The sequence below is a fragment of the Lepidochelys kempii genome, chromosome 3 (genome assembly GCF_965140285.1).
Source record: "Lepidochelys kempii isolate rLepKem1 chromosome 3, rLepKem1.hap1, whole genome shotgun sequence".
Lineage (NCBI taxonomy): Eukaryota > Metazoa > Chordata > Testudines > Cheloniidae > Lepidochelys > Lepidochelys kempii.
The window spans coordinates 120,987,837-121,013,631 of record NC_136382.1 but is presented as its reverse complement, the minus strand read 5'-3'; the positions used below and the strand labels follow the sequence as shown (position 1 = coordinate 121,013,631).

The 25,795-nt window shown below is 43.4% G+C and overlaps 1 protein-coding gene across 4 annotated transcripts in view; it reads right to left on the bottom strand.

Moving 5' to 3' along the window:
- Window positions 1-25,795, bottom strand: part of TULP4 (TUB like protein 4) — a 279,854-nt gene that overhangs the window by 62,799 nt on the left and 191,260 nt on the right. For all 4 annotated transcript variants that reach the window (XR_013635570.1, XM_078852213.1, XM_073337795.2 and 1 more), the window contains one exon: window positions 1,001-1,181. Coding sequence is in view for 3 of the 4 variants with exons in the window: in XM_073337795.2 (XP_073193896.2) it covers window positions 1,001-1,181 (181 nt within the window). In the remaining variant the exon portion in view is untranslated. The remainder of the gene's footprint in view (window positions 1-1,000; window positions 1,182-25,795) is intronic.

Here is a 25,795-nt window from a genome sequence, read left to right as displayed (position 1 = left end):
ATCTGAGGTGCTGGTTCAGACTCATCTTTAGTCAATATGTACTTTAATTTTCCACTGTCCCATCAACATTTATATTATTCTTTAAATTAGTTGGACTTGATATACTGGAATAACAATTTTGTCCCCAGCACTAGCCAAGAGGAGTATCAGTTTAGTATCTGAACTGTCCTTTTACTGGGGGACTATATCCTGCCCTTGCAGGAGAATGAACACAATCATCTATTAGGTCTTTGCCATCTCTAACTTCTATGATGGTTTAAAAGCCAATTGGTGCACCTAATCATGCGATACTATACCATGGTAGGGAGGAAGGGACTTCATCCTGACCGCAACTGGTAATTAATGTATGCTTGGAAGCATGAGGACTGATAGGCCTAATCACCCTTTTCCTAGCTAGTGTAACCGCAGGGCTATTTTCACATCTAATCCTTTTATGAAAAGTACTAAGCTCAGTACTAGCAGGGAGGGACTTTATACTGAGAAGCATGATCACTGGTTAAACAGGATTTCTTGGAAATAAAACTCACACTATTTATAGATATGTTTAACAGTACTGGAAATATTATTGTCATGGGTGACCCTTTATATGGATCTATATTATAATGCACTAGTTTCTCTGACTACCTGTCCTATGACAATATGCATGAGGACAGCTGGCTTATACTGCTAAAATGTGTCAGACATGCTCAGTAATGATACTACTTTGCTCTTACGCCATGTTTTTCACTCACAGATCTCAAAGCACTTTATGAAGGTATCATTATCCCTACTTTACCAATGGGGACAGAGAGGGGAGTGACTTGCAGTGGGTCAGTGGCAGAGGTGGGAATAGAATGCAGGTCTTTCCCTCCCTATTCAGTGTTCTATCCGCTGCCCCTTGTGGATGAAACCTTGGAAGATGTATGTTCCAATACTACTATAAAGCATGACTGCTCCATGGCACTGCTGTTAGTTAAGTGTTAGCAAACATTAAACAAAAAAAAGCTGAAGGCAACATCACCTTGCGGTGGGGAGTAGTCATCAGAATCTGTGTCACTTTCACTGCTGTCTTCCACCAGGAAGCTGGGGTAGTTCCAAGACATACTGAGGATGCCATCTGACTCGTGAAGGAGAACATGTGCCAGCATTCGGCCATGGCAGTCCATGACGATAACTTGACCATCAGCAGTGCCAAACAGTACCTGAAAACAACAGAATGGGACACTTAGGAGAGAGACAGTTCCATCAAATGTAACTGATTTAAGACTTCTTAGAATACATCTTGTCAATTAACTAGGTGCATTGAAAATTAATCCAAAGCAAAGTAGTGAGATGTTCCACGGGTCAGTCTCTAAACTGGTACTACAACCCAGAAAAAAACATGTTCAAAGAATGTTGTTAAGGTTGCAAAGTCAAGCACTCATAAATTAGGAAATGCAAGAAATAAGGCTGCCTGTGCAACCTTAATTTACCCCCTTCTGCTTATGCATTAGGATATTGCTCCTGTTGACCTCAATGAGAGTGGGACTGAAGAGAGAACTTTCTACCCACCTGATTGAAGTGGGGTGGACTGGATTTTCAGGTGAGGCCTAGGAGGGGATTCTGCTGGGAGGCAGAACTTTAGAGGGACTGGAAATCAACCAGCTGGCCTCATTAGTTTAATAGTTTATTCGATTGTCTATCTATCCCTAAATAAACTTGATTGTGTTCCTCACATACCCAGACTCTGAGTGTACTTGGAAGAAGGGAAGACACTTAAATTACCTTTAAGGATGACCACGGGGTTTAAAGTTTAAGTTCCTAAAACCTGAGTAAGTTTTCAGGTGAGGACTCAGGACAAACAATTTGTTTATTTTAAATAAAAAGAAAAGGAGTACTTGTGGCACCTTAGAGACTAACCAATTTATCTGAGCATAAGCTTTCGTGAGCTACAGCTCACTTCATCGGATGCATACTGTGGAAAGTACAGAAGATGTTTTGTTTTTATACACACAAATCATGAAAAAATGGGTGTTTATCACTACAAAAGGCTTTCTCTCCCCCCACCCCACTCTCCTGCTGGTAATAGCTTATGTAAAGTGATCACTCTCCTTACAATGTGTATGATAATCAAGGTGGGCCATTTCCAGCACAAATCCAGGTTTTCTCCCCCAGCGCCCCCCCCCACCCCAAACCCACTCTCCTGTTGGTAATAGCTTATCTAAAGTGATCACACAGGAGAGTGGGTTTGTGTGTGTGTGTGGTGATCACTTTAGATAAGCTATTACCAACAGGAGAGTGGGGGGGGGGGGCGCGCTGGGGGAAAAAACCTGGATTTGTGCTGGAAATGGCCCACCTTGATTATCATACACATTGTAAGGAGAGTGATCACTTTACATAAGCTATTACCAGCAGGAGAGTGGGGTGGGGGGAGAGAAAGCCTTTTGTAGTGATAAACACCCATTTTTTCATGATTTGTGTGTATAAAAACAAACATCTTCTGTATTTTCCACAGTATGCATCCGACAGCATATGCTCAAATAAATTGGTTAGTCTCTAAGGTGCCACAAGTACTCCTTTTCTTTTTGTGAATACAGACTAACACGGCTGTTACTCTGAAACCTTTATTTTAAATGGAATCCCTACACATTATTTGAACCTTGCCCTTATTGCTGTTAATGGCATGTGAGAGAAAGATTACAAGAGTGTTTACAATACCTCTAGAGTTTATATAATCCAGAACACCAAGAGGCGGCGAAAGGAGATTATGTCAGCTGTTACAATATTAAAGGGACAGATGACTAAGTGAGGTTTTAGCAGAGATTTCAAATGGATTATGAGAAACACAAAGATGGCTAGAGGAGGATGAGTTATTCAATTGATGAGCGACAGTTTGGGAGAAAGTGGGAGAATGTCCTCCGACAACCGTGACAAAAGACAATACAATCAATCAACTAGAACTAGATCATTATAGCCCAGGAGGAAGGCAATATGTTACACCTTCAGGAAAAGATAGAGGAGAGCTTCCATCCAATATATCAAACACAAAATGGATGATGTGAGGATTTTTCTTGTTTAAAATAGTATTTAACGAAGATGCAGTAAGTCTACAGAAACTGGAACTTACAGTTCTCTCTCCCTTAAGCATGTCCTGTGCCTTTATGCTTTGAACAAGTTAAGGTCTCTGTGTTTAGAGAATTTTAGAAGACTGGCAACCAACAATAAATAAGTTATTATAATGAATCCATGAAATGACAAATGCATTATTCAAGGCAGCTGCTGCTACCACATAGTTCTAACCAAGACACGTATATTTTAGGCAAATTTAACTGAACAACTTGAAATCTAGTGAGTTTCCAAAAAGGAATTAAAAGTAGTTTCATGTACTACATCTGCCCCTGTGCCCTTAGTGCACTACCTAATTTTGTGGTTTTACCCTTACATTTTTCATTATTTCAAGTGTGTTTCTCTAACCTGTTGCTGTGTGAAGCACTCATACAAATAAAAAGGGAAAATGACTGACTATACAGGGGAAACAGTGAAAATGTACAAATTAAACAAGCTGGGGAAAGGGGAAATACAGATTTTATTTTCTCATCTGCTACAGTGATCCTAGGTTTTACTGGTACAAATAGTATTTTAAAAAGTTTCAGACAGAAATGTAATTGTAAAGTTCTTTCCAAGCAGATGAAAGGAGGACACATTCCATATTTCCCATCATGTGCTGATCAACAGCTACAGAAGGCTGAAAGTGAGAGGAGATAATGCAAATGGGGGAGGAGCTTGGGGAAGCTTTTCATGGCTGGAAGTTTAAAAAAAATAAAATTAAACAATGCAAGCCAAATCCTGCTCTCATTTACACTGGTACAAACCTGGAGTAACTCCACAGGGGAACTTCAATGAAGGCCTTATTGAAGGCAATGGCGTTATTCCACCTTAGCACTGCTATAAGTCAAAGCAGAATTTGGTCATTAACTATAATCACTTTGTGATACAAATGCTTGTGTGCTAAATTCTGATTAATGTATATGCTAAGTAATGGTTTGGTTACCAGCCTGCCAATATCATCTTTAAGTATGAGGCTGGAAACGCTCTCCCTTTGCTCAGCCAAACCTTGCCTCTTATTTGTCACCATTTGTACTCGTCTCCCACTCTCATCTTCTTGTCTCCTTTCAGGCTGCCCTGAGATTTTAACTGTTGCCTCCCCACCCAATCTTCCTGTGCACAAAAAACCTCCTACTTCTCCTTCCAATACCTCCTCTAACTGTTCATCTTCCATCAAGCCTTCCACAGATAATCACCACCTTCACGTCATGCCGCGACAACACAGACTGTTTCTTTGACCGATCTACTTTGAATTTGACCTGATTGTAAAACTGACTGAATTTGATCTGTTACAGGGAATGTTCCTTCATACTTGTTTGCAAAGTACCAAGCACAGTGGGTGCTTAGCAATAATGTTGTCAAAATGAGATTTTCAGCAGCTGAACTACTGTAGCAGTAAGGAAAGCATTTGATACTGTTCCACATGGGAAATTATAGTTAAATTGGAGAAGGTGGGAATTAATACAAAAATCGGAAGGTGGGTAAGGAACTGGTTAAAGAGGAGATTACAATGGGTCATGCTGAAATGACAACTGTCAGGCTGGAGGGACATTACTAGTGGAGTTTCTCAAGGCTTGATCTTGGGACAAATTTTATTTGACATTTTCATTAATGACCTTGGGACAAAAAGTGGGAATGCGTTAATAAAATCTGCAGATGACACAAAGATGGGAGGTATTGCCAATATGGCGATGGACCGGACTATCACACAAGAACATGTGGATGACCTTGAAAACTGGAGCAATACAAATGGGATGACATTTAATCGTGCAAAGTACAAGGTCATGAGCTTAAGGACTAACAACAGTATTTATTGTAAGTTGGGGACTTACCAGTTGAAAATGACAGAGGAGAAGAAAGACCTGAGTGTATTGGTCAATCACAGGATGACTGTGAGCTACCAATGTGATGCAGCCATGAAAAAGGCTAATGCAATTTTAGGATGCATCAGGGGAGATATTTCCAGCAGAGATACACAGGTGTTATAACCACTGTACAAGGCACTGGTGAGACCTCATCTGGAATACCTCATCATGTGCAGTTCTGGTCTCCCATATTTAAGAAAGATGAATTCAAACTGGAACAGGTGCAGAGAAGGGTACGAGGATGACCGGAAGAATAGAGAACCTGATTTATGAGAGGAGACTTAAAGACCTTGGCTTGTTTAGCTTGGCAAAACTAAGACTGAGGGGAGATATGATTACCCTCTATAAAAACAGCAAGGAGGGAGAGGAATTATTTAAGTTAAGGGCCAAGGTTGCTACAAGAACAAATGGGTATAAACTGGTCATCAACAAATTTAGGACTGAAAATTAGACAAACGTTTTTAACCATCAGAGGAACAAAGTTGTAGAACAGCCTTCCAAGGGGAATAGCGAAAGCAAAAACTTAACTTGTTTCAAGGCTGAACTTGATAAGTTTATGGAGGGGATGGTACGACAAGACTGCCTACAATGGCATACGGACCATCCACATTTGCTTTTAGCTAATATCTCCTAAGACCAGAGATATCTGTGTTATGAGACAGAGAGAACAGAATTTCCTTTTCTACACCTCTAAACCATTCTTTATTTTTATATCAATCATGTCCCCTCCTACTTATCTCCTTCTAAGGTAAACAATCTCCCATCCCTGCACCATTCAGACTGATTTCCCTCATACAGACCACTCATTTTATAAAGGCTATCATATCCACTCTATTCATCTCATTTCTAAGAAACAATTCCAATCTTTTCAATATCTCTTTATATGAGAGTTTTTCCAGGTCTCTGGTTATTTTCATTGCTCTTCTCTGAACCTGCTCTAGTTTCATAATAGCCTTTTTAAGTTATGGCAAACAGTACGGTACACAGTATTCGAGATGCGGCTGCACCACTGATTGATATAGAGGCATCATAATATTTTCCATATTCTCCATCCCATTGCTTATATATCCTAACATCTTGTTTGCTATTTAGATCACAGCTGCATATGAGCAGAGGTCTTCACTGAGTTGTCTACAGTATAACCCAGGTCCATTTCTTGAATTGAAACAGCTAATTTAGAACCTTGTAAGGTGTGTATGGTAGTTTAAATTTTCCCCTCCAACGTGTATTACTTTGCATTTATTGACATGGCTTTCCTTTGCCATTGTGTTGCCCGTCATCTAGCTTGTTTAGGTCTCTCTGTAGTTCCTCACAATTCTCTCTGGTCCTAACATAAATAACTTTGTGTCATCTGCAAATTTTGCTACCTCACTGCTCACCCTCCTTTCCAGATAATTAATAAAAATATGAAACAACACAGGACCTAGTACAGAACCCTGGGCTATCCCATTGTTAACTCTTTGCCTTTATGAAAATTAACCATTTACTCTTACTCTTTGTTTTCTGCATCCTAGCCAATTTTTGATCCATGAGAATAATTTGCTTCTAACCCCATGACTACTTACCTTTTTTAGTAGCCTGTAGAGCAGTGGTTCCCAAACTGGGATTCGCGAAATGTTACAGGGGGTTCTCGGGAAAAAATTCCCTAATGGCAGACAGAGCTGTCCCTAGGGACCCCGGGCAGCACGGGGCCAGCAGCCTGGAGCCCCTGGACTTCCAAGAACTAAGCAGACCAAGCAAGCATATCTATCCTACTGAGGAAATTTAAACATCAAGACTCCTTATAAGAAATGGAAAGGGAGGGGGATAGTTTTTGCTGTTTTGAAAATTAAATAGACAGCTAGTATAGTTTTTAAAATTATTATGAAGAACAAGTTTAAGCTTTGTTGTAACGTGCGTTGTTTGCCTAGACTGTTCAAGACCTGAATGCTTGTGTAGTAGGAACTCTTTGAGTTGACTTCTTAAATATCTTCATGCTGTTTCACATCTGATACTCCTTGATGAAACATAGGAGCCTTGTCTTATAACAGGCTTATTCAAAGTGATACAAGCTACAAAAGTGAGATCTTGGAAGAGTGTTGCCATTTTCATAATGTAATAAAAATACTGTAATGGTAAATATTACTTAATAATAAATAGTGCATAATAAGCATGTCATAAAAACAAATTTTATATTTCCAAGATCACTGCTTTTATAATTTATACTCAGGTAAAGGAGAAAATCCCTGGAAATATTCATTTTTAGGAGGGGGTTCGCAAGACTTGTCAGTTTATTGAAAGGAGTTCACAGGTTCTTAAAGTTTGGGAACCACTGCTCTAGAGCGGGACCTTGTTACAGGCCTTTTGCAAGTCTATATAAATTATGTCTACCAGTTCTCCTTTATCCACTGCTTTATTGACATCTTCAAAGACGTCTACAAGACTAGTAAAACACAATTTTCTTTTGCACAAACCATGCTGGTTAGTCCCTATCATATCATGATCTTCCAGGTGTTTTGTAATTGTTTTTAACTATCATTTCAACCAATTTGCCAGGTATATAAACATACTGATTTATCACTCCCCAGATCATCCCTACATTTCTTTTGAAATACAGATACATTTGCTACCCTCCAATCGTCTGCAACAGAAGCTGTTTTTAATGAGAGATGCATGTTTTTGCTAGCAGCTTAGCCACTTCATACTTAAGTGCCTTCAGTATGTGCCACCTTGGTCTGGTGACTTACTGCATTTTAAATTGACAATCTGCTTCAGCACCTCTTCTTCTGTCACCTCAATCTCTGAGAGTATGAGATACTGAAAGAGAATCTTTGTTACCAAGAAAGAGCATGTCTAGGGCAGGAATCTCCCCAACATTCTTGATGGTGAAGACTGATGCAAAGAAATAATGTAGCTTCTCAGTAATGTCTTTATCTTCATTAATTATTCCCTTTACCCTCTGGTGATCCAGTGACCCACCAAATCTTGCAGTCTTCTTGCTTCTGGTACATTTAAGAATCTCTTGCTGTTTGTTTCTACATGCTTAGCTATTTGCTCTTCTAACTCCATTCTGGCCTTTCCCTCTTATAATTTAACTCCTGTAATTTATGCTCCTGTTTATTGGCTTCTCTAGGGTTAGATTTCCACATTTGAAGAATTTCTGTTTTGAATTGCCTCTCTAACCTTGCCATTAGGGCATATTGATTTACTCCTTGCCTTTCTGGTTCCCTTTTGTTCATCAGTACACATATCTCCTGAAACTCTAGTATTGATTTTCTAAGTAGCATCCATTTCACCTCTAAGGATTTTACTTAATTTATTTAACTTTAGGGCTTTTTTTGACTAATCATCTTTTCTTACTGAAATCTTCCTTTCTTAAGTTTAGTGACACTTTTTGGTATCCTACATTCTGGCTTCATTTGCTCTGGCGTTGCTGAACTCTGTGTGTGTGTGTGTGTGTGTGTTCGCGTGCGCACGTGCATTGCTCATCACAGAACGATACCTCAAAAATGACACTCTGCAATAAGAGACATTAATGCCAACTGTAACTGCATTGTCAGAAATGTAGTACATGGTTCAAGAAGGCTGCATCAGAAGCTCTGTTTGCTTTAATTCAGCCATCTGGCCAAACATTAGTATTCATCTAGGAATCCACATTACACCCTTTGCCATAACGCCGTCATATTAATAAAGATAAATCTATTTTTTGTGATCCACAGTTAAAGGACTATAAACTGATTAAAACATAAAACAAACGTACAAATATCTGCTTATGAAGAGGTATTTAACAACCGACAAGGGATATGGAAAATTATTACCTCTAAACATTTTCAGTCCTTATTCTAATATAAAAATGTGAATCTCCAGAAAGATTTTGGTTAGACCATTTTATAGTGCAGTGTGCCCTTGTTGCCAAGAAGGCCAATGGCATTTTGGGATGTATAAGTAGGGGCATAGCGAGCAGATCGAGGGACGTGATCGTTCCCCTCTATTCAACATTGGTGAGGCCTCATCTGGAGTACTGTGTCCAGTTTTGGGCCCCACACTTCAAGAAGGATGTGGATAAATTGGAGAGAGTCCAGCGAAGGGCAACAAAAATGATTAGGGGACTGGAACACATGAGTTATGAGGAGAGGCTGAGGGAGCTGGGATTGTTTAGCCTGCAGAAGAGAAGAATGAGGGGGGATTTGATAGCTGCTTTCAACTACCTGAAAGGGGGTTCCAAAGAGGATGGCTCTAGACTGTTCTCAATGGTAGCAGATGACAGAACGAGGAGTAATGGTCTCAAGTTGCAGTGGGGAAGGTTTAGATTGGATATTAGGAAAAACTTTTTCACTAAGAGGGTGGTGAAACACTGGAATGCGTTACCTAGGGAGGTGGTAGAATCTCCTTAGAGGTTTTTAAGGTCAGGCTTGACAAAGCCCTGGCTGGGATGATTTAATTGGGAATTGGTCCTGCTTTGAGCAGGGGGTTGGACTAGATGACCTTCTGGGGTCCCTTCCAACCCTGATATTCTATGATTCTATGATAGTCCATGTAATCACCAAATTAGCATTGTGTATTCCCTTGTGCGTCCCTCATTTATAGGAGCTACACCTGCAAATTGTGGACAACACAACAGCAATAATCAGCTGCTCCTCTGGTGCTGAGAAACAACTTTAGGATTTTTTTTTCCTTCACACACAATCAGAGCAGCATTTCTGGCTTCATACCCACTTCCCTTCTAAACACGCAGAGCGGTGGGATACGGACAGGAGCAGACAGCTGCTCTGCTGCAGAGTGCTTTTTATTTCCATTAAAAATTCAGCTGCTGTAATATGATTTTCTGAACTTTAAAGATGACACAGAAAGAAACATCACCACAATTTGCACAAAAACTGTAAAGAAAATGTGTTAGATTTTTCATTACTGTCTTTCAACCTCAACAAAACTGAAGGCAAGGCTTCAATTTCCTTCAGGAATGAAAAAGAGGCAACAGCCAACACATGGATGATATACTAGTATATCCTGCTGCTTGCTCCCATATACATAGAGCAGACGAATTCTCATTCCAGGCCATGAACCATTTTCACAGGTGCTGCTGGATAGGCTGCATACTTTCACAGGAGAAGTCCTCAGAGTAAAGATAACTATTACAAAGCTCTCAAGTGAGAGGACAAAGCAAATACACTGGAGATCTTGGTGACAACACTGTTTAAGAAACAGTGAAATACTAAAACCAGGGTACCCAGCCAATATTTCTTTACTCCTATTGATGATATTACAAAGGAGTAAATGTAAATTATCGAGAGACTTTTAATATCTTCTTCCTAGAGCCAAAAATACTTATATTCTCAACTTCTGGATCCCAAACAGCAAACTGACTTTGGACACGAGAGAATGGAGACACTTGCCCACCTGAAAGAGATAATCTTGCATATACTGTTTGAAGGCAGACAAATTCTATGAAGTTTAATTTCTTTATAAATCAATAATTATATCTGGTCTAGTTTTGACTCTCTTATCACACAAAGTACATATACATCTCTACATTCTTTCATGACTCTCGAGACACACTTTAGCACCCATCATGACATACCAATTAGATTATTAAATGAAGAGAATGACCCTCCACAGAAACACTTGGCTTAACATGCTGAGTCTTGATTGACAATATGCGTCAGTTACACTACACAGAGACAACCGTTATTTTTTGTTACATAACTGCATTCAAAAACAGTGTAAAACTTCAGCGCCTGCAAGTCCACTCAGTCCTACTTCTTGTTCAGCCAATCGCTAAGACAAACAAGTTTGTTTACATTTACAGGAGATAATGTTACCCACTTCTTGTTTACAATGTCACCAGAAAGTGAAAACAGGCATTTGCATGGCACTTTTGTAGCCGGCATTGCAAGGTATTTACATGCCAGATATGCTAAACATTAATATGTCCCTTCATGCTTCAGCCACCATTCCACAGGACTTGCTTCCATACTGATGACGCTTGTTAAAAAGATAATGCGTTAATTAAATTTGTGATTGAACTCCTTGGGGGAGAAATGTATGTCCCCTGCTGTTTTACCTCATTCTGCCATATATTTCATGTTATGGCCGTCTCAGATGATGACCCAGCACATGCTGTTCATTTTAAGAACACTTTCACTGCAGATCTGAGAAAACGCAAAAAAGGTATCAATATGAGATTTCTAAATATAGCTACAGCACTCAACCCAAGGTTTAAGAATCTGAAGTGCCTTCCAAAATCTGAGAGGGACGAGGTGTGGAGCATGCTTTCAGAAGTCTTAAAAGAGCACCACTCCAATGTGGAAACTACAGAACCTGAACCACCAAAAAAGAAAATCAGCCTTCTGCTGGTGGAATCTAACTCAGATAATGAAAATGAACATGCATCGGTCTGCTCTGCTTTGGATTGTTATCAAGCAGAACCAGTCATCAGCATGGACACATGTTCCCTGGAATGGTGGTTGAAGCATGAAGGGACATATGAATCTTTAGCACATCTGGCACATAAATATCTTGTGATGCTGGCTATAACAGTGCCACGAGAACACCTGTTCTCACTTTCAGATGACATTGCAAACAAGAAGTGGACAGCATTATCTCCTGAAAATGTAACCAAACTTGTTTGTCCGAGTGATTGGCCGAACAAGAAGTAGGACAGAGTGGACTTGCAGGCTCTAAAATTTTACATTGTTTTATTTTTGAATGCAGGTTTTTTTGTACATAATTTTACATTTCTAAGTTCAGTGTTCATGATAAAGAGATTGCACTACAGTACTTGTATTAGGTGAACTGAAAAATACTATTTCTTTTGTTTTCTTAAAGTGCAAATACTTGTAATAAAAAACAAATAGAAAGTGAGCACTGTACACTTTGTATTCTGTGTTATAATTGAAATCAATATATTTGAAAATGTAGAAATCATCCAAAAATATTTAAATAAATTATATTCTATTATTGTTTAACAGTGCGATTAATCGCTTCCCAATCCTAATTGTTAGGAAATGCAATATGGTCATCGGAAGGTATTTTCTTCACATACATCAGGATAGCAGTAGTGTAAAATACAGGGTAATTTTTTCTGCTAATTGTTTTATGTGCAAGCCCCATTAATTCTACCAAAAACCACCGAATCAGGCAGTGGAAGCCAACTGACACTCAGCATTCTCACACACACTTGGCAGCCTCCTGTACTGTCTCCAAACCAAGACTTCCTTAGCAATTTTCTGAAAGACAGCATAAACCTACTCTACTTCCCTCAGAGAGTATGCTAATGAACTGTTGGTATGAAGAAAGAAAAGGCAGGCTAGAAATGCCATCCAAAAAGATGGCCCTAGCAACAAGGGTGACACTCTGAACTAGCGAAACTGCAACGGAGAAAAGACTTAGCTGGTAAAATCTACACTGTTTTGGTTCTATTAATTCAGAATTCATAGGTGGTTATTATCACACAGGGTCAGATCACAGCCCAGCTTAGATGTCTATGCAAGATGTAAGAGGCACTATACATCCTGCCAACTATACAGGCTCCCCAGATCTGGAGTCTGAAGATCTGGAGGGGTAAAGAGGCTACCTCCCTGGGAGCAAGAAGAAAGCAGGGAAGGAATCATTCCTTCTCAACTGCTGCAATCACTGCCACTACTAAAATGACAGAATGCTGACAAGAAATCAGCTCTTGGATAAACATCAGCTGTATTAAGATGGGACTGAGGCAAGACGGAAGTGATACTAGTCAGAACACAGAAACGCTTTGAACAGCTAGCTGAGATGTTGTCTCCACCTTCCAGTGAAGGCAGCCAGGCCCCATTCATCTAATTGATGTGAAGCCTCAAGGTCCTGACTCCTGTTGACTCCTCCCGCAGCCTGGAAGACCAGGAAGCACCAATATTGAAAAAATCCCTTCCTTCACTTTCACTTCTAGCTTGCTGGCAAACTTCATCCCTTCCCCTACTGATTTTATGTGGAAGGATCTTCCCCAAATGCCTGTGTAAAAGGGAAGACTTGGCAGAGTACCCAGAACTTAATAAATCTGGGTTATGATTAAGGCTGCGAGTCTGTCACAGATTCCGTGACTTTCTGTGACCTCCGTAGCGGCTGGTGCTGTCTCAGGGGCTGCCCCTAGGCCAGCAGCAGCAGTTCGGGCATGTGGGAGGGGGCTCAGGGCTAGGTGCAGGGGGTTGGAGTATGCGGGGGGGGCTTACCTTGAGGTGGGGGGCTCCCCAGCTCCCACTGGCATGGCTCTGCAGCTCCTAGGTGAAGAGCCCAGGGGGCTCAGCATGCTGCCTTTGCCCACAGGCCACGCCCCCGCAGCTCCCATTGGCTGCGGTTCCCAGGCAATGGGAGCTCGCAGCTGGCGCTTGTGGCAGGAGCAGTGCATGGAGCCCCCTGGCCCCTGCACCACCTAGGAGTTTCAGGGACACACGGAGCCAGGTAGGGAGCCCCTGTCAGACCCGCCAACCCTCCCCTTCAGCACCAGGAGTGGTCCTGGGTCGCATGCTGCTGCCCGGCCCCTCCCTAGCACCAGTGGGGTCCCAGGCCACCTCCCCCAGCACCTGTGGCACCCCCGGACCACCCTCCCAGAGCACCCACGGCCCCCTGCATTTTACTATATACCCAAGTTTTAGTTAGGGCTATATAGTAAAAGTCATGGACAGGTCACGGGCCGTGAATTTTTGTTTACTGCCTGTGACCTGTCCATGACTTTTACTAAAAATACCCGTGACGAAAACATAGCTTTAGTTATGGTCAACCAAGGGCGGAAGCGATCTCCAAAGTTTGCTGCCAAACTTTAGGATGGGGCACAGAGACACAAACTGCACTTGTGCTGATGGGTGACCTCCTACGGTCCAGTCACAGGATGTACAAACACATTCATCCTCAAACATCTCCTGTGCTTCCTCTCAGACTGAACCCACAGGGTCGTGATGGGCAACTTTTCCTCACAAGGCTCAATTCTCTCCCTCACCCTATACCTGCATTGGGTCCCCTCTGAACAGAATCCAGTTCAAGGTCTCTGTCAAAGGCCTCTACACAATACATCCCAAACAGAACACCAAAGGCCCTTAAAGCCACAGAGGAACCACAGAAGGCCTGGATAGAATATGTTTAATCTTTACTCTGAAGAAAGTCCACTGAGGATAGAAGTGAGGCCTAGGAAAGCATCTACTGTGCTATCGAATTGATGATGTGGCTGCTCATTGCACACAACACAGAATGAACTGTCAGTGCTTGGCTGCAAAGTGGCTGTGAGCTCTGAGCTCTCTCACCTTCTGTCATCCTTATCCTCAAATGCTGTGTGCTCGGAAAATGGTGCAACAGCATCCACTTGATTCAAAAAAAGGCAAGGGAAAGACCAGGGAACAAACACTAAAGGAAACTGTTTAGAGGACTCAAGAAAGCACTGAGAAACCTATTATTTCTAGTAAGTGCAAAATGCATTTTAAAATAATCCAGTAAAAAGAAGAGAGAGAGAGACCAAACAACATTCACTAAACTAGCATCACTTCCTTTCATAAAGCTCTGACATTGTTATTTGGTGTTTAACGGTCAAGTTACTAAGCAAAGAACAAATACATGTTACTTGTTTCCAACATTTATAATATATATATAAAGAATATCAAAGTCTCACCAAAAGCCTTTAAACATTCTGAGTATATATAAAAATCCCACATGCTTTGTCTAGAAAGGACTGCATTAGGATATTAAACATTCATAAAACTCTTAGCACGAACAACCTAAGGTCATTAATTTTAATGACAAGCCTTCCATGAAAGCTTGAAATGCTTCTAAAATAGTCCAAAAATATTAAGATATTTAAGTTGTGCAGGGTTTATCTAATTGTTTTTCTAAATAAAAGAACTTGTCTTGAAAGCCAACTGAAGTGTACTTTTCCTGTTGTCTATTTTCTTTTTTGATGGTACTGCTACCAGTTTTTTGCTCCATTATGCAGTACAAAGCACATGGTCCCTTTTATGTGTAATTTAACCACTGAATTCTTTGTGGATTGAATAAATTACCTAGTTAGTTAATAACACTTCCTATATGCCATAAAAATTTTGAAGCCATTTTCCCCCAGTGATTTGTGCACTGTATCTATCAATGCAAATGTCTTGTTGTGCCTTCTTAAAGGTTACAACGTCTTCACTACAATACTGATCATTTCTAATCATCCTAAATATGTACAATAAGCACACTGGAAGGTGAGATGCATTCAAAATTTTGATTGGGGAAAAGCATATTTGCATGTGCAAAGAGACAAAAATATAGCTATTTCTTGGCATTTTTAAAAGAACCATTCTAGGAGGTGGGGAATACTTTAATAAAGAAAGACCAAATGCACTGCTTATACTTTCAGTACTTACATCCTGCAGTTTTTTATGTCCTTCCTCCCACCCCCACATGCAACATAATTAGGGCAAATTCCCTCATCACTGCCACTGCCACATGTACATAGCTCCCTTTCATCATTCTGTCAGCTCATTAAAGTCCCGTCTTCAAGATTTTTTCACAGTTACATGCATGTACGTAATTAAACTTGATAAATGCAAGCACCACAGTAGTAACAAGTACCTGAATCATGCTGCTGCTACAGCACCTGACTAATAACTAGTGATATGGTAAATGGAAACACAATCCATAAGTCTGGAGCACCACACATCAGTATAGTGTGTAAAAGAAGACCTAGGGGGGAAAGACATCATGGACCATGTGTGGTGCAAAATTTCCGAACACTTAGAACTCCATTATTTCTAAGGTAGATTTTTTCAGCTATGTCAGAGCTACTTCTCCTTATTTCAGATAAAGTCCAAAACAGCTCCTTCCCTGATGAGGAAGAAGCAAATGCAATCTGCATGCTATATGTGAAGGCACGGAGATCCAAGACAAGCACAGTGGGAGAAACCATGGCAGTGTGCACCATGACCAGGGAGAGATGTGTCTGTCGGATTCCTCTCCACAAAACTAGGAGCATACCAGAGTATTTCAGGGAGGTGAGAGAAGGACTGAGGTCACTCCCCTTGGCAGGCTGATCCCATAGGCAGACATGCCAACTCTTGCGAATCTATCGCGAGACACACAATTTCCAAGTACAATTAAGCCTCATTCATGATCTTGCAATAGACTTACCAAATCTCAGGATATTTTTCCTACTGACAGGGCCGGCCTTAGGGGTAGGCCATGTGGACGACCACCCAGGGCGCCATGGTCGGGGGTGCCGTCTAAGTGCTGCAAGCTGGCAGGCCTGGGCTGCTGGAGCGGGAATGAGTGCAGGCGATGCTGCTCAGAGCTGCCAGTCCGACGGGGAGGTGTAGGAAGCAGGGCTCGCCAATGGACCAGTCTCTAGGTTTCCCCTTTCCACAGGCATGGTGGTCACGGGGTGCATGTTAGAGGAAGCCCCCAGGCTCAGAAACTCCTCCCTGTACAGCCTGGCCAGCTGGAGAGTGGCGGCTGCTGGCTAGATGCCCAGCTCTGAAGGCAGCAGCATAGGAATTTGATGCCAGCAGGAGGAGCTGTTGTGATGACTCAAGAAGCTCCTCCAGCCCTGTGATTTCCAGGATTGGTCATGTGACAGAACTCTGTGTGGCAGCCTTGGGGCTAAGGACCTCGGTGGCAGGACAGACCTGACCTGCCACCGAGACCTGCCTTCATGTATGGCCCTACAGCAGAGGAGAGGGGGAGGAGTCAGGGAAAAGCTGCTGTTGAGTCCAGGGCCTTCCCTACTTTGGATCTTTTCTCTACTTGGGATCTGGATAGAGGAGAAGCCCAGGGGGGAGGGGAGCATGTCAGGGGAAGGGGGCGTCAGTGAGGTAATGTTGGTTGGTCCAGGGAAGGGGAGAAAACCGGAGGCAGCAAGCCAGGAGATGGGCGAGGGAATCAAGACAGTCACAGGAAATGAATGGCAGGTGAGGTCCCCTATCATAGAGATGAGGAGAGGGTAACTGGAGTCTCCATCTGAGCAGCCAGGGAGAGACTTTTCAATCTGAAATTATCACACATAGTCAGAACATTAGAGAGGGGTGAAAATGTAAACAGGCAAACTCAAAAACCTGGTTTGATGTTTTTAAAATCTCAGGATTTTTTGAGAATCTGACTCACGATCCTACTGCACAGGTTATGACTTGAGTGTGCTTCTTGTTAGTGAGTTGGTAGTTGTGGGCCCAATTCTGTGAGGTGCTGAGTGTCTTCAACTCCCATAAAACTAAATGGGAGTTGAGGGTATAGCCTATAGGGCAAAGTTTGCTTATGGTAATTGAAAATGTGCTGAAATGGAAGTGGGGAGCAGGCCTTTAGGCCCAAAGCTGAGTCTTCATATTAGCTAAACCAATTTTTAGCATGAATCAATAAGAGGTATTAATAGAAATGACATAAGGCATAACCTTTGGTCGTGTAGTAAATAAGGCTTTGTTCTAACTGGTTTTAGCAGGCATTATAGGGGAATTTTGGGATTTTTGGAACATTGGTAACTGCAGAATTTGAACTGATGCAAATGAGAATTTGAATGATATTTGATATTAACAGCTAGTAAAGAAATAGAAGATATTTGGATTTGGGAGTATGGAAGATTAAACATGACACAGTAAATAAAGATAGAGTAAAAGGTAGGTTAATTAGGTAAGTGGTGTTATAATAAGTGGTTTAGATTAGCGCACGCTCATCCACCATGGAGGTACTGTTAGAGAAAGGATATATACTCATTCTTCTCACCCAGGGACACATCATCCCTGGATGCACCATTTCACCTTGAAATGTAAGTATAAATGCAGTGTATGGTTAACCAGTAAGGCTTGTTTGCTTTAACCAATTATTTCATTTTAAATAGTCTTTAATTCTATCACTCGTGTCATTCACAGTCCTCTACTAAATAAAATTATCTGTAACTGCCCCAGAGGCTCAAACCTTAGAGAGTTCAGTTTGCTTCTATTCCTTATCTTTAAACTATTAATTGGGAACTCATAAATCAAGGCTGTCTGAGAATTTCCCAGGAGGCACTCAGCACATTTTATTATTATAGTTTAACCTCAGATATTTGAAGGACTGTGGAACAAGTATGAAACCTTCAGCTCGTAAGAGATGTTGGTTCTTCAGGTTTTAAGTCTATACTCAGTTAGGCAGACCTGAGCATAGATTTCTAATGCACAAATCTTGCAATTTTACTCCTGGGGGAATTCTGTGCCAAAAAATTAAAAATTCTGTGCACAATATTTTAAAATTCTGCATATTTTATTTATCAAAATAACACAATATAATCATGCCAGCTTCAATTATTTTGGTTTTTTTTTTTTTTCAAATTACCCATCAACAAGTATGTCTGTAACAATACAGACACAAAAAAAGATACAGGAAATGTTTCTTTGACAAATAGATTCCTTACTAGACATATTAATACTTTGAGTAATTCATTTAAACTACAATAAAGATATGTATTTCCTTTACCCCTCAGAAGCAGTGCAAAGGCTTGAGGGAGTCAGGGTAATGGAGGAGCTGAGGGAGAGGAAAGGAGCCTGGGAGTGAACCTGGAGGGTTTTTGGGTATGGTTTCGAGAAGTATGAAAGAGGCCAACCAGGTTTACCTTGTCCAGAGGAGCTGCTGGGAAGTGAATCCACGGCAGGGAGGGAGCAACCAGGGACAGGGCTCAGTGGGGCTGTGACCCCAGACCCAGCCAGCGAGAGGGAACAGGTCCCACTCCCTTCCCCAGCAGCTGAATTCCAGACAGAGCTGCAGAAGGATCCCTCCTTGGAGAAGCTGAGGAAACTTGCTGGCCACAGCACTGCAAACCCCCTTGGGGAGGGCTTCAGGGACAGATTCCTGTGGGAGAAGGGATTCCTGTACCGGGAATGGGCTCCCCAAGGGGAAGTAGAACTGTTGGGAATCAGGAGGCAGCTGATGGTGCCCCAGAAGTATCGCCGCAGGCTATTGTACCTGGCCCACGATGTCCCTCTCCCAGGACACCAGGGGATCCAGCACCCCAGGCAGAGACTGCTGCAGAACTTTTACTGGCCTGGAGTCTGTGACGCAGCCCAGCAGTACTGCAGGTCCTGCAACCCCTACCAGAGGGTGGGGAAAGCCTGGGATAAGTGTGAAGCTCCCTTGAGACCCCTGACCATCATAGAGGAACCTTTCCAGAAGGTGGCTATGGACATAGTGGGGCCCCTCAGCAAGGCGACCCATGCAGGGAAGAAATACATCCTGGTGGTGATGGATTTCGCCACCCGCTACCCAGGGGCAGTGGCTCTGTCCTCCACCGAGGCAGACACCATGGCAGATGCGCTGCTGACCATCTTCAGCAGAGTGGGCGTCCCCAGAGAGGTCCTTAAAGAGAAGGGATCCAATGTCATGTCAGCCCTGCTCCAGGGCTTGTTGGAGAACTGTGGGGTCTGGCCCACCTGGGCCTCTGCATATCATCTTCAGTCTAACAGGCTGGTGGAGAGATTTTATGGGACCCTGAGGATGTTGCTGAGGACTTTTATGAATCAGCATCCACAGGATTGGGACAAGTACCGGCCCCACCTGTGGTACAGGCTTCCCTTTTGAGTTGCTGTATGGGAGGAGACTGAGGGGACCCCTGGACCAGGTAAGGGACAGTTGGGAGGAGAAGGGGGAAGACCCCCCTGGTGGATCCGTTCCCTGAGGTGGGAGCCAATTCTCCCATCAGGTGTATCCCGTTCAGAGTCACTGGGAAAACAGCCCAGAACATGGAGAGAGAGGTCAAGGACATGCTGACTTTAGAGGTGATCCAGCTGTTCAACAGTCCATGGGCCTCCCCCGTGGGGCTGATTTCCAAGAAAGACGGGTCAATCTGGTTTGGGGGGGACTATCGGAAGCTTAAAGCCATCACTGTGTCTGATGCCTACCCCAGGCCTAGGCCTGGTGAGATTCTAGACAAGCTGAGGGGGGGTGGAGAACTTGGCCCTGGCGTACATTAAGGACATCTGTGTCTTTAGCCAGACCTGATACGAACATGTGTCCCAGGTGAAGACGGTGCTGGGCTGCCTCAAGGAGGCAGAACTGACTGTAAAAGCTGGAAGGTGTAAGGTGCAGATGGCAGAGGCATTGTACCTGGGCCACAAGGTGCGGAGAGGCAGACAAATCCCAGGAGGCTGCCCACCAGAGAGTTATGGAGCCAGTGAAAGAGGCAGAGAAAACCCAGGAGGCTGCCCACAGGAGAGCTAAGGAGGCAGAGAAAACCCAGGAGGCTGCCCACAGGAGAGCTATGGAGGCAAAGGAAAAAGAAATGGAGAAGAGGAAAAAAGAGAGGAAGCAAGCACTGGAGATAGAGAAGGCAAGGGCTCAGCAGAATATACCGGATAACCCTAACAATCCTTCCCCAACAATCCACAAATGGGAGTGACTATGTCCACAGTATGATGAATTCAGTAATATTGCTGAATATTTTCTCACCTTTCAGAGACTGTGCACACTCCATAAAATTCCTGAAGCTCACAAGATGACCACACTGATCGCAAAATTGACTGGAAGAGCTCTGGACATATTCAATAAGATGCCTATTGATGAGACTTCTGACTACAATAAATTCAAGGATTTGGTTTTAAAGCAATTTCAAGTTACACCTGAAACTTACACAGTAAAATTTCGAACCCTTAAGAGAGGGCCTGGACTAAGCAATGGGGCTTATCTAAACCAAATGACAGATTTTGTTTGATAAATGGCCCAATGGATGAGCTGTAACTAACTTTGGAGGAATGCGGAATTTGATGACTCAGGAGCAATTCCTGAATATGTCCAAGGAGGATATAAAACAGTGTTTGTGGGATAAGAAAATGGACTCAGCAGGAAGTCTTGCTTCTTATGCTGATCAATACGAGCATTCCCAGACTGCCAGAGAGGAGGGGCAAACCGGAACAAAATGGGTGGAGGGAGGAGAGAGAAACAACCCTGGTCGCAGTTGGAGTGGATACCAGAAGGAACACCCTCAGACCACACCCTACTATCAGGGGCAGCCCAAGGCCCCAATTACACCCCAAGGAACACTCCAGACACCTTATCTTCCCGCCACACTCTTCTCCAGCAACCCACCTCACCCCAGTGACCAGTCAGCTGGGCAATGTTTTAAATGTAATGAGCTGGGGCATGTAAAGGCCAACTACACCAAGAACCCCAACAGACTACAGATCATTGCACCGGAATCACCCCAGAGGGCCTCAGGCCCAGATGCCTCCCAGACACCCTGAGAGCAGAGGGAAACTGAGTATGGGCGGGAAGAAGGTCACAGCGTGGAAGGACACCGGAGCACAAGTGTCGGCTATCCATGCTTCCTTAGTGGACCCCAATTTAATCAACCCAGAGGTCCAAGTGACGATTCAACCCTTCAAGTCAAACGCTTTTGACTTGCCTACAGCCAAGTTGCCAGTCCAGTACAAAGATTGGTCAGGAACGTGGACTTTGCAGTCTATGACGATTATCCCATCCTCATGCTGTTGGGGGAAGACTTGGCCTTTCATGTGAAGCTAGCCAAGAGGGTGGGAATGGTCACCCACAGCCAGGCTAAGCAAGCTGTCATGCCTAGCTCTGTTCCGGAAACTTTTACCAAGACCCGGTCAGAGGTGATGGAACCAGACCCCATACCAACGTCTGCAACGGCAGTAATGGATCCAGTCCCAGAGACCCAGACAGAGCCAGTCCCGGAACAACCAGAACCAGAACCATTGCCAGCACTGAATCCAGTACTTGCAACCCCAACACCAGAAGGCCCCACTGAACCTGCACCGGCAGCAGCAGATAACTCTACACAAGAAGCTCAGCTGGAGCCTGAACCCCAACATAGTGCACCAGGGGAGAGCGGTTCACAGTCAACAGAAACAGCCCCATCACTGGCATCACTTCCAGAGGGACCAAGCCCCAGTCCACAATCCAATGAGGAACTAATGTCTCCAGCATCAAGGGAAGAGTTCCAGACTGAACAGGAAGCAGATGAAAGCCTCCAGAGAGCTTAGACGGTGGCACGGAGCAACCCACTGCCTCTCAGCTCTTCTAATCAATCCAGGTTTGTGGTAGAAAGAGGACTTTTATACAAGGAAATTCTTTCTGGTGGACACCAGGGAGACTGGCGTGCTCAGAGACAGTTGGTAGTTCCAACTAAGTACCAGGTAAAGCTATTAAGCTTAGCCCACAATCATCCTAGTAGCCATGCTGGGGTGAACAGAACCAAAGATCATTTGTGAAAGTCATTCCACTGGGAGGTAATGGGCAAGGATTTTTCTACCTATGTCCGGTCTTGTGAGGTGTGCCAAAGAGTGGGAAAACCCCAAGACCAGGTCAAAGTCCCTCTCCAGCCACTCCCCATCATTGAGATTCCATTTCAGGGAGTAGCTGTGGATATTCTGGGTCCTTTTCCAAAAAAGGCACCAGAGGAAAGCAGTACATACTGACTTTCATGGATTTTGCCACCCGATGGCCAGAAGCAGTAGCTCTAAGCAACACCAGGGCTAAAAGTGTGTGCCAGGCACTAACGGACATTTTTGCCAGGGTAGGTTGGCCAATGACATCCTTACAGATGCAGGAACTAATTTCCTGGCAGGAACTATGGAAAGCCTTTGGGAAGCTCATGGGGTGAATCACTTGGTTGCCACCCCTTACCACCATCAAACAAATGGCCTGGTGGAGAAGTTTAATGGAACTTTGGGGGCCATGATACGTAAATTCGTAAATGAGCACTCCAGTGATTGGGACCTAATGTTGCAGCAGTTGCTCTTTGCCGACACAGCTGTACCACATCCCAGTTTAGGGTTTTCACCATTTGAACTTGTATACAGCCGCGAGGTTAAGGGGCCATTACAGTTGGTGAAGCTGCAATGGGAGGGGTTTACACCTTCTCCAGGAACTAACATTCTGGACTTTGTAACCAACCTACAAAACACCCTCCAAACCTCTTTAGCCCTTGCTAAAGAAAACCTAAAAGATGCTCAAAAAGAGCAAAAAGTCTGGTATGATAAACATGCCAGAGAGCGGTCCTTCAAAGTAGGGGACCAGGTCATGGCCTTAAAGGCACTCCAGGCCCATAAAATGGAAGTGTCGTGGGAAGGGCCATTCACGGTCCAAGAGCGCCTGGGAGCTGTTAATTATCTCATAGCATTCCCCACCTCCAACCGAAAGCCTAAGGTGTACCATATTAATTCTCTAAAGCCCTTTTATTCCAGAAAATTAAAGGTTTGTCAGTTTACAGCCCAGGTAGAAGATGATGCTGAGTGGCCTGAAGGTGTCTACTACGAAGGGAAAAGTGATGGTGGCATGGAAGAGGTGAACCTCTCCAAAACTCTTGGGCGTATGCAGTGACAGCAGATCAAGGAGCTGTGCACTAGGTACGCGCCGACGTTTTCAGCCACCCCAGAACTGACTGAACGGGCATACCACACCAGTGACACAGATCATGCTCACCCAATTAGAGCCGAACCTTACCGGGTGTCTCCTCAAGCTAAAACTGCTATAGAATGGGAGATCCAGGATATGCAACAGATGGGTGTAATCTGCCCCTCTGGCAGTGCATGGGCATCTCCAGTGGTTCTAGTTCCCAAACCAGATGGGGAGATATGTTTTTGCGTGGACAACCATAAGCTAAATGCTGTAACTTGCCCAGACAACTATCCAATGCCACGCACAGATGAACTATTGGAGAAACTGGGACGGGCCCAGTTCATCTCTACCTTGGACTTAACCAAGGGGTACTGGCAGGTACCGCTAGATGAATCCACAAAGGAAAGGTCAGCCTCCATCACACATGTCAGGCTGTATGAATTTATTGTGCTCCCTTTCAGGCTGCGGAATGCACCCGCCACCTTCCAAAAACTTGTAGATGGTCTCCTAGCAGGATTAGGAGAATATGCAGTCGCCTACCTTGACGATGTGGCCATATATTCGGATTCCTGGGCAGAACACCTGGAACAGCTACAAAAAGCCTGCAAGCACCTAAGGGAGACTAACTGTTAAGGCTAAGAAGTGTCAAATAGGCCTAAACAGAGTGACTTACCTTGGACACCAGGTGGGTCAAGGAACTATCAACCCCCTACAGGCCATAGTGGATGCTACCCAAAAGTGGCCTGTCCCAAAGTCAAAGAAACGGGTCCAATCCTTCTTAGGCTTGGCCGGTTATTACCAGTGATTTGTACCGCAATACAGCCAAATCGCCACCCAACTGATGGATCTAACCAAAAAGAAACAGCCAAATGCCATTCAGTGACGAAGAGTGTCAGAAGAGCCTTTAAACAACTTAAAGCGACACTCATGTCCAACTCTGTGCTAAGGGCCCCAGACTTCGACAAACCGTTCCTAGTAACCACAGATGCGTCCGAGCATGGTGTGGGTCTTAATACAGTCTTAATGCAGGAAGGACCGAATCAAGAGTTCCACCCTGTTGTGTTTCTCAGCAAGAAGCTGTCTGAGAGGGAAAACCACTGGTCAATCAGTGAAAAGGAATGTTACGCCATTGTCTACACTCTGGAAAAGCTACACCAATATGTTTGGGGACTGCGTTTCCACCTGCAAACCGACCATGCTGCGCTACAGTGGCTTCATATCACCAAGGGAAATTACACAAAAAACTTATTCGGTGGAGTTGAGCTCTCCAAGATTTTGATTTTGACATACAACACATTTCAGGAACTTCTAACAAAGTGGCTGATGCACTCTCTTGTGAAAGTTTCCCAGAATCAACTGGTCCAAATCATCCTTAAGATGTGGAAAATATTGTTACTCTTTATACAGTTAGTAGTATATTTAGAGGTGTATGTGTCTTATTAACTCTGTTTTCCCCTTTGAGCTCCAGGAAGAAATCACAGCCAGTGTTCACCCTATCTGTGATTTGGGGGGGGGGGGTGTCATAAATATAAAGAGAAGGGTAACCACCTTTCTGTATACAGTGCTATAAAATCCCTCCTGGCCAGAGGGAAAACCCTTTCACCTGTAAAGGGTTAAGAAGCTAAGGTAACCTCGCTGGCACCTGACCCAAAATGACCAATGAGGGGACAAGGTACTTTCAAATCTGGAGGGGGGGGGGGGGACAAAGGGTTCTGTCTGCCTGTGTGATGCTTTTGCAGGGAACAGATTAGAAATGCAAGCCTTACAACTGCTGTAAAGTTAGTAAGTAATCTAGCTAGAAAATGGGTTAGATTTTCTTTTGCTTAATGGCTTGTAAAATAAGCTGTGCTGGAGGGACCTTGTAAACTGGAGTAATAGTAATAGGATGAAATTTAACAGTGAGAAGTGTAAGGTCATGCATTTAGGGATTAATAACAAGAATTTTAGTTATAAACTAGGGACGCATCAATTAGAAGTAATGGAGGAGGAAAAGGACCTTGGAGTATTGGTTGATCATAGGATGACTATGAGCTGCCAATGTGATATGGCTGTGAAAAAAGCTAATGCGGTCTTGGGATGCATCAGGAGAGGTATTTCCAGTAGGGATAAGGAGGTTTTAGTACCGTTATACAAGGCACTGGTGAGACCTCACCTGGAATACTGTGTGCAGTTCTGGTATCCCATGTTTAAGAAGGATGAATTCAAACTGGAACAGGTACAGAGAAGGGCTACTAGGATGATCCGAGGAATGGAAAACTTGTCTTATGAAAGGAGACTCAGGGAGCTTGGCTTGTTTAGCCTAACTAAAAGAAGGTTGAGGGGAGATATGATTGCTCTCTATAAATATATCAGAGGGATAAATACCAGAGAGGGAGAGGAATTATTTAAGCTCAGTACCAATGTGGACACAAGAATAAGTGGATATAAACTGGCCACTAGGAAATTTAGACTAGAAATTAGATGAAGGTTTTTAACCATCAGAGGAGTGAAGTTTTGGAATAGCCTTCCAAGGGAAGCAGTGGGGGCAAAAGATCTATCTGGTTTTAAGATTAAACTCGATAAGTTTATGGAGGAGATGGTAT